Here is a 13,257-nt window from a genome sequence, read left to right on the forward strand (position 1 = left end):
TTTTTTTTCATTTCTTTCTTTCTTTTTTTTGTATGTGGGAGCTCCATTCTCCACAGAAACCGCTGCAGGAAAAAACCCAAAAAAAAATTCTGTTTGTCGAGTTTTGATTTTTTTTTCTTTCCATCGCATTCCATGGCATTCCACGTGGATGGTGACCGCGGGCTGTTATTTGTTCCCTTTCCTTAGTGTCCTAAAGCCTTCTTTTATTCTAGAAGGTTCTAGAACAAAGTGAGTTCCTCTAGTACGGTGGAGACTTGTTGGTGGACGAGGTAGTCCGAGTCCTGCTGTTTGACGTAGGCGAGCAAAGTGGCGAGTCTCTGTTTCGTGTAGGGCTGTGGGAACTCCGTGTGGTGGTCCGGGTCGTCGTGGGAGGCGAGGAGGAAGTCGTGGACGATGTGCGCCGCTGCGCGGCGCATGACCGCGCGGTCCTCTGCGGTCTCCAGCTGCAGGATCCCGAAGACGCAGTCGAAGATGTCGCGGAGTCGTTCTGGCGGGATGCCCCGGCAGTTGGTCTGGACACAGACGCCCAGTAACGAGAGCGCGGACATTCTGATACGGATGTCTGTAACAGGTTTGTTCTTCTTGCTGGTGTTGGTGTTGGTGCTGGTGCTGGTAGGCGTTGGGACGCGGACTCTTTGGAGGCAGGTGTCGATGAGTTGGTTTGCGTGAGTTCCCGTGAACAACGGGCCCTGCGACTGGATGTAGTTCGTGAAGATCTCACCGATCCTGAGCACTTGGTCCAGTCTGGTGCGCGGGCTGCCGTACTGCTTGAGGAGTTCCTGTAGAACACTGCCGCCGATCTGTTTCACGGCGAGCAGGTCGTTCATGCCTTTGATCACGTTCATGTAGATGAATGCGTCGGAATGGCTCAGGAAGTCCAGGTGAATCTTGACCACCCGCTCTGTGGTGATTACAGGGGAACTGTGTCCCGCCGTGACTAGCTGGCGGATCTCGGTGAGACCATGTACACGGATCGGTACGAGTGGGTCTGCAAGCTCGGCGATAGCCCTGTCCAACTTCTCCTGGTCCTGAGTGCGTTGGTCTTCCTCTAGAAGGCTCGCTTCGTCTTCTTGACTCTTGTTATAAGAGATGACAGTACTTAGTTTCTCCTTTAGCGCAGTAAACTCGCTCGGGTAATAGCGTTTCAGTTTGTCGTTCACTTGGACAATCAGGCTTCTATACTTTGAAAGCTGGCTAGTGGAATGCGAGTCTATCACTGCGGTTAACAAGGCTATGATTATAGCTATGGAACTGCCTGACGCTTCGTCAAGCAAGCCATCATCATTGTTAACCTTGTCTTCGTCTTCTTCTTCGTCATCGGAATCAGCTTCGTCATCGGAATCAGCACTTCTGGTTTTGTTATTCTCATTGTCTTGGATGAAATCCATAAGTTCAATGATCACTATCAGAATATCAGCCTCTTTCTCAATTATTTCTGACTTGAATTCATCGTTCAGATGTTGAGAAAGCTTCAAGTTCATCAAGACCAGCATGTGATTGCCTCGGTTATCCTTCTCGTTGTCCACATCCAAAGTTTTCAATTCTCTTTTCTTGTTCTTAGTCGAGGTATCCTCTATCCATCTCCTAAACACGTTTAGGAAAACCTTTTTGGTCTCCTCGGTATTATCTATTAGTTTTAATAGTTCCACAAATAGCTCGCTAACAAGATCCATATTATTAAGTAGAGAGGTGACTTCTGAGATACCAGCTTCGACATTTTTTTGTTCTAGTTTCAATTCATTTGAGACTTTATTCTGTTTAATTTCAATATAAGGTAACTTAGTTGTTGAATCGAGCATGAAGTACCATTCTTCATGATCATAATGTAAAATATTAGCACTAATCATGGCTAAAATATCACTTGTATGCCCTACCGATAGAAGCAAAGACTTTAGGAGAGATAATATTACTTCATAATAGGCAATCTGCTTAGTCAGATCATTTTCCTTTTCCTCTACTATCAATTTGTTGGAAGTTACTGCATGTGATCTTTTCAAGAAAACAGCATAGACCCACAGGTATTGGAAAAACGAAAGGTCTACCTTCTCGTTCGATTGGGTGTTTTTGGTGACAAAATCAACTAACAGGTCCTTAGACGAATTTTTTGAAAGGGAAACGATAATATTTATACAATCATTTAGCTCGGCATAACCGTGTCTACTGACCGGATCATTAAAGAATATCTTGTATATTCTGTGAAATAGGAAATCACGAACAATCTTTTTATTTCTTAAATAAAACTCGGTTATAACTCCGTTCAACGCGCTAATAACTAGTGGTCTATTGACATATTGAAGGCATGCGTATACCTGATCAAAAAGACTTGTTAAATAGGACATATTGTTCATGGATTTTGGTCTTGTCAATAATATCTGATTAAGTCTCGAGAAGTTCTGTATGTGAACCTCTTCCTGCTCACGTACCCCCAATATAAAATCAATCAACGTGAGTAACCCATTTTCTTTTCTTCTTAGTGGCAATGTTGATAACCTAGTTAGAATCGCATCTTTTATTGTTGGATTTCGTATAGTTTGAATAAAAGTATTATAAGTTTTCATCATCGAGTATGTTTCCTGGACATCTTCTAACATATCAATACTATACGGTAGTGATTCTCTAAGAACCAATGTAATGTACGCAACTACTATGTACAAATTTGGATACATTACTCCGTTTACCAATATTGACGATAAGTAGTTGACGGTAGAGCTGTTCTTACTAGCTGACATGATTGGACATATTTTTTTAGCTATTTCTACTATTAGTTCATCGTTACGCCCTTCTATTTTTGACACATCATATTTCTTCTCCTTGATATCTGATTTGAATTTATTGATCTGCTTTTCCTCTGGAGGGATCCTCACATCTTTCGGTAGATATGCATCGATACCATGTATAATCAGAAGATTTATCAGCTCATCAAGAAATTTTAAATCATGAAGAGAAATTGGAAGAAGTTCCGCTTCCTCTTGCTGTATTTTAGGTGTGCGTTCTAGAAGTGTGTATAGTTTTAATAGACTGTTCAGCAGATATCTTACAAAATTGGCATGGGATTCAAATCCAAGAAACTTATGTATCAGTTGGCTAGTATTCGAATCATTGAAATCACCTACTTTATTTATTAACTCAATTCTGAGCGTACTAAAGTAGTTATCTAAAGGCGTGTCACGGACATATTCTGGTTCCTTTCCAATTAATGAAGCTAATTTCTTGTCCTCTTTTATATCATTTTCTTGAACCTTATGATCACTCTTCATTACTGAAATCTGGATTGAGTTAGAACAATAAATAATTATAGATATGGGAGTTGGGATGACTTTTAATAAGTAGAATGTGGTGTCTATCCAGCTCATCGCATTATTTAACAGTCACTACACAGCTTTACTATTTTTTTTTTTTTTCAATATTTTTCCACCTTTCTTCACAACCGGAGCACTATAGAATATTGTTCTACGGCATTTTCTGTGCAAACTCAAAAACTTATATAATATTCTTACAATATTCTTTAAATTAACATATTGTAATGAAACTATATATTTGAATTAGTATAATGGATTCTTCTTGCATAGTATAATAGATTGTAATTATCATTAAAATAGCAATTATAGATTATGTTGTATATATTCCCACATATCGTAATATATAGCACCTTACAAAGAGAAACCAATTATGATATTTCAAAGGTAGTTACTAGCTATCATTTAATATTTCCATTATCATAAAGCATTACTAATTTGGAATTAATAAGAGAAATTTATATATCCGAACAGTAAATAAGATCAAGTAGTTATTTTTAAAAAAGGATTATAAAAGTTGAGTAGCAGAAAATATTTAATTAAATAGGTGGTATCGTGAGTATATCGGACGCAATAAAAGGAAAAAGTGTTATACGTGGAAAGGATGTAAAGAGGGTCTCTTTGATGTTACTCTACAGTAAAAAAGGTAATAAAAATAAAATAAAATGTAGGAATCTCATAGGATACTGGTAAATAGAATTAAAAGAAGAAGAAAAAAGATTTTGAGATTCGAGGTCGAGTTAGCTTAACACTTCTAAGCTATCGGAATGGCTATACGGTAGCATAGGTTCAATCTAATGAGCCATTCATTAACTCAGATATTTTGGTGTGATAATTTTTTATTTTTTATTTTTAGGTTTGTAATATGGGTAAACGAGATAAGGTAAAAAAATGTTGAGTTTTTTGTTATTTGTTTTTTATTGTCTGTTGAATGTAGAGGTGATGAAGCATCTATATGATTTTTTTTTTATCTTCAATTCGAAGTTGTGTATAGACGGTGTTTGTTATTCTTTTTTTTCTTATTTTTATTTCATCTTTATTATAACTCTAGGAAGTCATTATGTTTTATTCGTCTTTCAGGGCATTCTAAAATAGCATTGGGGCTTTCGTTTTTTGCTTTCAGAAAATGGGAGGCAACTCTTTACGTCCCACATTGTGTTAATATCGTTATCATAAATTAGCATTCTCGAAGATCTTCAAGAAAGCTGGGCACCAGCTGCTAATAGTAGTATCGGAAGTGATAGCTCTAACTAGCAGCTTCTGGGCTTGTTCTCTGTCTTTCGAAGTTTCCAATTCATTGAAAAAGTGACTCAATAGGAGTTTGACTGTGTAGTTTTTCAAACTTGGCTCGATGTAAGAGTCCACTTTCTTCTTATAGTACTCCAGTTCCTTGTCTACCAGCTTAGAGTCTGTCTGGATAATGTTAGAGACTTTCTTCAGCAGTTCTTCCTCTGATATAACCACTTCGTCGACAGACCTCATACTCGAAGACCTGCTTGTAGCACAAGGGATGTCCATGATAGAGGAGGAGGAAGAGACTAAAGATGAAGAGGTTGATCTTCTGCCAATGGGAGGTGGCGGTACCACGGTGCGTTTTGCTACACGTGCCTTAGGCAACCTCAACTTCTCGTCGTCATCCAATGGGGAAGAGGAAGAACGCGAATCAGAGGCAGAACCTGATGAACCAGTGGATGTGATGTAGTTAGTCTCTGCAGCACCGTGGATTCCTACAGGTATACGTCTGGGCCTTGCTCTCTTGGACTTAGCGGTGCTCAGCACAAACAACGATTCCGGACAATCGTTATAACCAACAACATCGTTTTCAGTACAGTTCTGGTAGCTCTTAATAGGTAAAGCGTTCGTCATCATCTCACACCTTCTTTTTTTTTTTTTTGTCTATTTTTAATTTATTTACTTTCTGTTAAATCTATTGGGATAGGGTTGAGAATAATTTCTATACTATTATATACTATTTCAAAGCAAAAAGGTAAGTCCTTTAAATAATCAAAACAATTAAGGCAAATTGATATTCAATATATCAGATAAATAATAAATAAATGTACAAAAGACAGTGCGATGGAGGGAGAGCAATGTAAAAAGAAAATAATAAAAGCTGGGCTTGAACACATCATTCATTAGTATTACGAAGAGAGAGTCTCTCTATGTGTGTGTCTGTGTGTGTGTTTCTGCCAGTCTGTGAATTGAGGAATAACAAATAAAGGATCTACATACAGAGAAAGCCCTTCACATGTCACAGGAAAGGAAGTGTTGGCTTCTTCTGTTTTTTGTCAAAGGAAACATGTTGAGTTGTAGCCCTTCTCTCTCCTTGTTCTTTGCCGTTTTTGTCTCTATTTCCTAATTCACGGATATTCTATTGCTCGAGGGGCCTAATCAAAGAAGAGAGAGCTAGTATTGGGTTATTATTCTTGTTATATGAACTCAGAAGTTCCCGTAAGACATCAAAACTATAAAACATTCGAGATTTGCATTGCATCCCCCAAAGTTTGCCCTCCGCTACTTTCTGTGTCATTTATTTTCAAGTGACCGGTTTCTCGTAGCACAGAGAAAGAAAAGCCGATACGATTGTTATTACCATCTAAGAAACAGCAGAAGAGTATTGTGCATGTGCAAAGGAAAAAAGTTATTTGTTGATGAAATATGGGGATTATAAACGGTCAAATTGTTCTCTACTCTACAACCACTGTACTATACTGTACTCTATTGTTCCGTACCTCTATTGTAATGTAGTTCTAATGCTATTTTATCAAAGAATTTCTCCTTTGACAACGGCAGAGAAAAAATATAAAGGGTAGATATTCTCAGTATGGGGGGGATGAAGGATGGCTAAATATAGTTTACGTTATTTTTTTATCACTTCCTAATACAAAAATATAGTTCCTATTGATCTCCTTGTATACAATTGATCCCCCTAAAATAAGGGTTTAACCACATTTAACAAACTAAAAAAACAAATTGAATTTGTATTAATAAAATATAGTAAATATTAGTGAAGCTACTTGAAAATGAATCCAAGTAAAAAGAGGGTTTGTGAAATATATAGGGAGAGGGTGATGTAGAAAAAGCCCAACTCAATAGCTATAATTTAGGTAGCTTATATTGACGTCTTTTCCTTTGCTATATAAGCGTTAATTAATGGTTTTGTTTTACAATTCGGAGGAGGGTAACTATTTTTGGGTCTCTTATCATTGTGTACGTATATCACTGTTGATACTCGTTTAGAGATACTTGGTCGTGTTACATGTCATGTGTTTATCCGTTAATTGTGTTTAAAATGCACGTGTATATAGAGGCTTTACCCGGATTGAGTGGCTGTTGCCAAAAAAAAATAATTTTTGTTTTGCTCTCTCTCAGTCATTCCTTCGCGATCACCTCGCTTGTGCCTGCCTTGCTAAAGGGACCTGTCATTAATGTTTCTTTTTTTTTTCTTATAATTCCATAGAGCGTTAGTTCTCGCTTATAGTTTCCCAAAAGATTCATTTTAGAAGTACAAGTGACTCGAAAAAATAGCTTTCTCCTTCCTTTTTTTCTATCTGATCTTATTATATCCATGCTCGCCTGTTACTGCCGTTTTATGGATAACAGGCTCTACAATATAATGATAAAGGATATCTAGATGGAAACTATCTGCGAAGACATTGCTATTATGGCATATTAAGGGCAAAATATATTGGGTTGGTTAGACTTGGGTAATCCGTAATGGAAGGTAACAGCGATATATGACTATATTATTGGCAACTCATCATAATGTCCCCATTCTGGATCTAAATGTTAAAACATATATAAACCCCACCCTTCGAGATAAAAATACTCAATTTCTAATCTTTCCACCAATACTTGTAACAAGATAATATATCATCATCGAATATTACAATTACAATTTGTATTTTATATAAATACAAACATATATAATATACATTTTTTTTTTCCGACGATTTTATCAATGACCCAAGCTGAACCAATGTCTCAAACAAGTAAGAATAACAGTATCCGTCACTTAGTGTCCATCAAGGACTTAACAGATGAAGAGTTCCAAATTTTAGTCAACAGAGCAGAACATTTCAAGAAGGTTTTCAAGTCCGGTGACTCTGCCAAATTCCAAGCTAACCACATGAAGTTGCTAGGAAGAACCATTGCTATGATCTTCACTAAGAGATCAACTAGAACCAGAATCTCTACAGAAGGTGCAGCTACCTTTTTCGGGGCTCAACCAATGTTTTTAGGGAGAGAGGATATCCAGCTCGGTGTGAACGAGTCGTACTATGATACCGCTAAAGTTGTGTCCTCCATGGTGTCGTGTATATTTGCCCGTGTGAACAAGCATGAGGACATCCAACTTTTGTGCCAGCACTCTACTGTGCCGATTATAAACTCTCTGTGTGACACATACCATCCTCTACAGGCTATCTGTGATATGCTAACAATCAAGGAACACCTAGACTATACACAAAACAAGCTAAAGATAACGTGGATCGGTGATGCCAACAATGTCATCAACGATATGGCCATCGCCTGTTTGAAACTGGGCATGGATGTAGCCATCGCTACCCCACCTGGCATCGAAATGGACCCCGAGATAATGGAGGCCGCAGAACAGATATGTGCCAAGAACGGCACCGTGATAGAAGTCACACACGACTCTATCGCCGCATCCAAGGGAGCACATGTGCTAGTAACAGATACATTCGTCTCTATGGGTGAGGAGTTCGCCAAGGAAGCCAAACTAAAACAATTCCAAGGGTTCCAAGTGAGTCAGGATCACGCAAGTGTCGCCGCACCAAACTACAAGTTCATGCACTGTCTGCCAAGACATCAGGAAGAAGTCACAGACGATGTGTTCTACGGAGAGCACTCCATTGTCTTTGACGAAGCCGAAAACAGACTATACGCTGCCATGGCAGCCATCGACGTCTTCGTGAACAACAAAGGTGACTTCAACGCCTGTAAGTAATCACATACATACACCCACTCCTAGCATTTTATAAATAATCCCAACGTTATAATACAATTAATAATAAATTTACTACTAAAATACTTTATAAAACATGTGACGTTTATCAAATTGCTATATTATATCCCTTTGTACGGATATAGGCATCGCGGATTCGCAAAAAAAAAAAATGAACGAAAAAAAAAAAGTAAGCTTTTTCTACATTTGGTAACCTTCATAACTTGAAATCGGTTCATCATTTTATAAGCTGATATTAAGTCAAAATTAAGGTTTTTGTTTGCATTGGGTATAAGAATTGGTGACCTAGACTTGGCATTGTAGGAGAATAAGGACATTGACCAGACTTTTTTGATTTAGAATAGCGCAATACCCTTTTTTTTAGTGAGAAAGAGAGGGAAATACTTGATTTGATAAGCCTGAAACACAATCCAAAGGTATTAAAGAATAAGAAGATGTCTGAAATGGCTGGTAATGGGCTTGGAGCCAATACTGGGGTGGGAGATAGTGTTAATGGTAATGTTAACGGTAATATGAATGTCAATGTCAATGTCAATGCTGATGGCCATAGTGCTGAAGTAAATGATGGGGAGGATGGATCGCTCTCAGGTTTCAATTCTGGGTCTGGATCTGGCTCTACTATGGAAGGAGAGAAAGGGTTTGAGTCTGCCAACCTTCCAAAGGACAGAAGAAAGATAGAGATTAAATTTATAGAGAACAAGACTAGGAGGCACGTGACATTCTCTAAGAGGAAACATGGTATTATGAAGAAGGCCTTTGAGCTATCGGTTTTGACTGGGACGCAAGTTTTGTTGCTTATTGTTTCTGAGACTGGTCTAGTCTACACTTTCAGTACACCTAAATTTGAGCCTATTGTTACACAGCAGGAAGGTAGAAATCTGATTCAGGCCTGTCTGAATGCTCCAGATGAAGACGAAGAAGAAGAGGAGGAGGAGGAGCAAGATGCGGAAGACGGGAATAACTTAAATGAAGATGAAAAAGTGCAGGTTCGTGATGATGGAGGAGTTGTGGGACATCAGGAAGATATACCGATCCATCTGAGACACCAAGCATCCAATCAACAAATGATGGATCAACAACAGCAAATAATGCAGCAACATCAATCACAACAACAGCAGCAACATAGACCTGAACTACCGGTACATCTCCCGCCAGGACAACAGATTCAGTACCCAAATATGGGTAATATGCAAAGTGATATGAACAACCATTATATGAAAAGGCAAGATCAGCCAGAATCAACATACCAACAATATTTCCAGGACTCCACACATGAGGGTGTCTAATTTTAAGGATTTATATAAAAATTTGGCTTTTGTTTAAACTACTTGCTCCGATTATTGCATCTTACCTCATCCCGAAATGTAGGTATTTAATATATCTATGTGGAGATTAGCTTATCAGTATTTTAGCTATACTGGATTTGCCTTAAATGTGCCTTTATGAACCCTTCTATTTTCATTTCTTGACCTTTTTTTCTAGCTTCACTCGTTTACTAAGAACAATATAGAAACTACAAGTTTGTTCTAAAGGCAAACCAAATTGGAAGTTTAACAAATAATAAGATTTTTCAAAGTTGAATTAGAAACTTTTAATTTCAAATCGTATTATGAGTTCAACGAAATATTTTAATTTGTGATGACCGTTATATTGTTCGGATTTCTGTACGTTGAAGCCCATTCCTATCCATGGACTAAGTGATTTTGATGTATCTGTCATTGTCATGATGTTTCATTCTTGGTTTAATAGATATAGATAACTATTTTTTTTCTTTTTATAATTATTTTTTCACTCACATAAATAATGAAATACCCTTGATTAGATTTTTTTTTTAATTTGAATAATAAGAAACTATTGTGGTGTTATAGGCGTCTAATATACAAGAAAATATATTTGGAACTCAATTTCTTTTTTATTTAAATCTATACTATATTAATATACGTGAATTATTATGGACAACTGTTTTTAAAGCATGTCGCAGACGGCTAATTGAGGAATATCTTAAGAGAGAGAATAATGCTAATTTTCAATATACAAAAGTTCAGGCGTTTAAATTGTAGTAGAAAAAGAAATCCTGCTTACTCGTACAATTTCAAAAGTCAATTCTCACTTTTCTGTTAGATGAATGAGTGTACAACACACGAATGTAATTAAAAAGGAAATATACTGGAAGAGCAACTAATTGGGATAACCAGTCAGTGGTACCCGATGAAGTTTTAATAGTATTTCCAGAGCTTTAAACAAGGATGTTTTATAATTGGTAATCAAAAATTTTAAAAAAAAAAAATATGTGGAAAACGGTTGTATAAGTTAACAAAAAAGAAAAATGTGAATATTATCGATAAAATTAATAGTTAATTTAGTTATTAGGTTCTTGCTTGTGTCGTTGTGAATGGGAGTGGACACACCTAAAGTTTTAAGATCAGAAATATTTGGATGAAAGTAATTACCATGTAGGGCAAAAATTGGAAATGACATCATATCTGACAAATGCTAATTGAAGAATATAGTAAAGATGATTGGTTATGAAGACGTCTTAATTTATCTTGTCGGTATGGCTGCTTTTTCTGGATCCTGATCTCCATTAGTTGCTGCTGTTGAAGAGCCGGTAACAGATTGATCTTCTCCAGTAGTATCATTTTGTTCAGCACTATCATTATCATGATCAACACCCCATAAATAATAGTCTCTTCTAACTTCAACGTAATCATATGCGAACTCACCGATTTGATCTTCATCCATACCTAATGCTTCTGCTTCTTCTGAGGCTCTTAATTTCAGGCCTGGAATATTGTCAAGCACGACACAAATGAGGGCAGTTACTGCAGCGGTATAGCCTGCAACTGCTCCAATGTAGGCAATTTGTTTATAAATTTGTCTATAATTGTGAGTAATGAAACCACCTCTATGTTCAGTGGAACCGTCCATACCGATGACCCAATCAGCTGCGAACAATGCGTTAAAAAGAAGTCCCACAATACCTGCGATACCGTGCTCAGCCAACAGATCCATTGCATCGTCGACTTTCAAATAATATTTAATTTTAGTGGCGAAGTTACAAACCACACCTGAGACGATACCTTGGATTAAAGAGCCATATAGGGTAATGCAACCAGAACTAGGAGTAGCGGCAACCAGACCACAAATTATACCGGAACAAAGACCCACCGTGGACCACTTCTTCTCTGACCTGTAGTCGAGCAGACACCATGTCATGCCACCCGTCACAGCGCTTATATTAGTGTTCATGAATGCGTAGGCGGACCTTAGATTTGGTTCTAAAGAAGTAGCGGCGTTGAATAACAACCAACCGAACCATAGAATCGAGGTACCCAGGGTGACCATAGAGACGTTGTGTGGTCTGAAGTTTATCAGCAAGTTCTCGCGACGTCTTCCCAAGAAGAATGAGTATACGAAGCCTGCTACGGCGCTAACTATCTCAACGGGGCCACCACCGGCCCAGTCGAGCACACCCCACTTGTAACACCATCCACCTGGGGCCCAGATCCAGTAAGTGATCGGACAGTAGACCAGTGTTGCGAATATAAACAGAAAGACCATGTGTGGAAGCAATTTACCTCTTTCAGCAGTGGCACCAGCGATAATACTCACAGTGACGCACAGAAACATCATCTGAAATGCGGCGAAGACGATTTCTGGGTAAGTAGAGTCCTCAGAGACTTTACCATAGACATCACGGAACCCAAACGAGTTCAGATCACCGATGAATTTGTTATTAGGAGCACTCTTGGAGAACGCAAGGGAATAACCCCAGAAATACCACTGTAACATACCGACCAGCGTAGCCATGAGAACAGCCCATATCAGCGCCAGCGCAGACTTCCTCCTCGCCAGCCCAGAGTATAGAAACCCCAAACCGGGCACCATAAAGAAAACAAGCGCAGCACCCAGTATAATAAAGGCCACCGTCGCCTGGTCATACTCTTCTTTCCAGACAAATCCGTGTTTACTTCTCGCCATTATAACTATTTGGTTCTTTTTGTTGTTCTTTTGACGTATGTTATGGTATCTAAATAAATCTCTAAAATATAGTAATCTTATATGTAGTTCTTTAATAATATTCTGTATATAATTATAATTATATTGTATATATACTATGCTCCCCCCCACACACACAATACCTCTGCTCAATTAGCCTTGGCCTTAGCCTTAGCCTGAGCCTTTTAGAAACCCCCTCTCTCTAGCTCTCTCTCTAGCTCTCTCTATAGCTCCTATAGCTCTCTCAACCTTCCATCTTCCAGTTTTAAGAGAGAGATGTCGATCCCAATCCTTATTTTCTAAAAGAGCCCATTGAGGGTTAATCAAGTACTTCACAATACTACGGACGTTTCTACTTCCCTTTCACAGTTCAAGAACTCACATCTGCTCTGCCCAAAGTAAAAAAAAATTTTATTTAATAAAATATCTCTCAGAAACCCCTGCAGCTGCTGCTTTTTCACCTGGTCTCGAGACGTTTTTACTCTTTCTGCAGAAGCTGGAGTCCCTGTGCGGTGTTCTTATGAGATTCGGAGAGAGGGTAACTTCTGTGTTTTGATAGATAAAGTTATCTTATCTTTGTTTCTTTTTTTTACCGAAGTTAAAAAACCAAAAAAGCAATTCAGAGTTGTCCGTGCAGGGAGTTCAGAAGATCAATAACTAACATATACTCCTTATCTATTGGTTGACTCTGTTTTTCTTATCTCCTTCAAATCAAAACTCCCGATAAGCAGTAAACATCCCCCCCCCGATAAGCAAAAAACAAATAGCCCACACAGAAGTGGGGGCAGACAGCAGGGAGGAGGAGGGGGGAGATACATCTCCATTGTGCGACACCGGTTTAATGTATCCTGAGGGAAAAACCGGAGTGGTACTCCCTACCGGGTAACGTTATATGTATAGAGCTGGCTTGGAAGCTGCGAGGCGCTTGATAGGAGCTTGAGTGACGAAGCTGAGAGACGAAGCTGGGGAGGTGAT

At 38.4% G+C, this 13,257-nt stretch overlaps 5 protein-coding genes across 5 annotated transcripts; 2 read left to right on the forward strand and 3 right to left on the reverse strand.

Moving 5' to 3' along the window:
• Positions 1-218: 218 nt before the first annotated feature.
• RTP1 (Rtp1p) lies at positions 219-3,257 on the reverse strand (the record flags this gene model as incomplete). Its single annotated transcript, XM_071051351.1, has 1 exon — positions 219-3,257. The coding sequence occupies one exon, from the start codon at positions 3,255-3,257 to the stop codon at positions 219-221; it is 3,039 nt and encodes a 1,012-aa protein (XP_070907698.1).
• Positions 3,258-4,466: 1,209 nt separating this feature from the next.
• ADD37 (Add37p) lies at positions 4,467-5,165 on the reverse strand (the record flags this gene model as incomplete). The annotated part of the gene is made up of 1 exon (XM_071051352.1): positions 4,467-5,165. The coding sequence occupies one exon, from the start codon at positions 5,163-5,165 to the stop codon at positions 4,467-4,469; it is 699 nt and encodes a 232-aa protein (XP_070907699.1).
• Positions 5,166-7,257: 2,092 nt separating this feature from the next.
• On the forward strand, positions 7,258-8,265 carry ARG3 (ornithine carbamoyltransferase; the record flags this gene model as incomplete). Its single annotated transcript, XM_071051353.1, has 1 exon — positions 7,258-8,265. The coding sequence occupies one exon, from the start codon at positions 7,258-7,260 to the stop codon at positions 8,263-8,265; it is 1,008 nt and encodes a 335-aa protein (XP_070907700.1).
• A 452-nt stretch (positions 8,266-8,717) lies between these two features.
• Positions 8,718-9,569, forward strand: RNJ42_01188 (Pheromone receptor transcription factor; the record flags this gene model as incomplete). Its single annotated transcript, XM_071051354.1, has 1 exon — positions 8,718-9,569. The coding sequence occupies one exon, from the start codon at positions 8,718-8,720 to the stop codon at positions 9,567-9,569; it is 852 nt and encodes a 283-aa protein (XP_070907701.1).
• A 1,255-nt stretch (positions 9,570-10,824) lies between these two features.
• On the reverse strand, positions 10,825-12,264 carry RNJ42_01189 (ammonium transporter; the record flags this gene model as incomplete). Its single annotated transcript, XM_071051355.1, has 1 exon — positions 10,825-12,264. One exon carries the CDS (start codon positions 12,262-12,264, stop codon positions 10,825-10,827), a length of 1,440 nt encoding a protein of 479 aa, XP_070907702.1.
• Positions 12,265-13,257: the final 993 nt, after the last annotated feature.

Source organism: Nakaseomyces bracarensis (assembly GCF_045282275.1).
Source record: "Nakaseomyces bracarensis strain CBM3 chromosome Unknown Scaff6_0, whole genome shotgun sequence".
NCBI classification, from domain to species: domain Eukaryota; kingdom Fungi; phylum Ascomycota; class Saccharomycetes; order Saccharomycetales; family Saccharomycetaceae; genus Nakaseomyces; species Nakaseomyces bracarensis.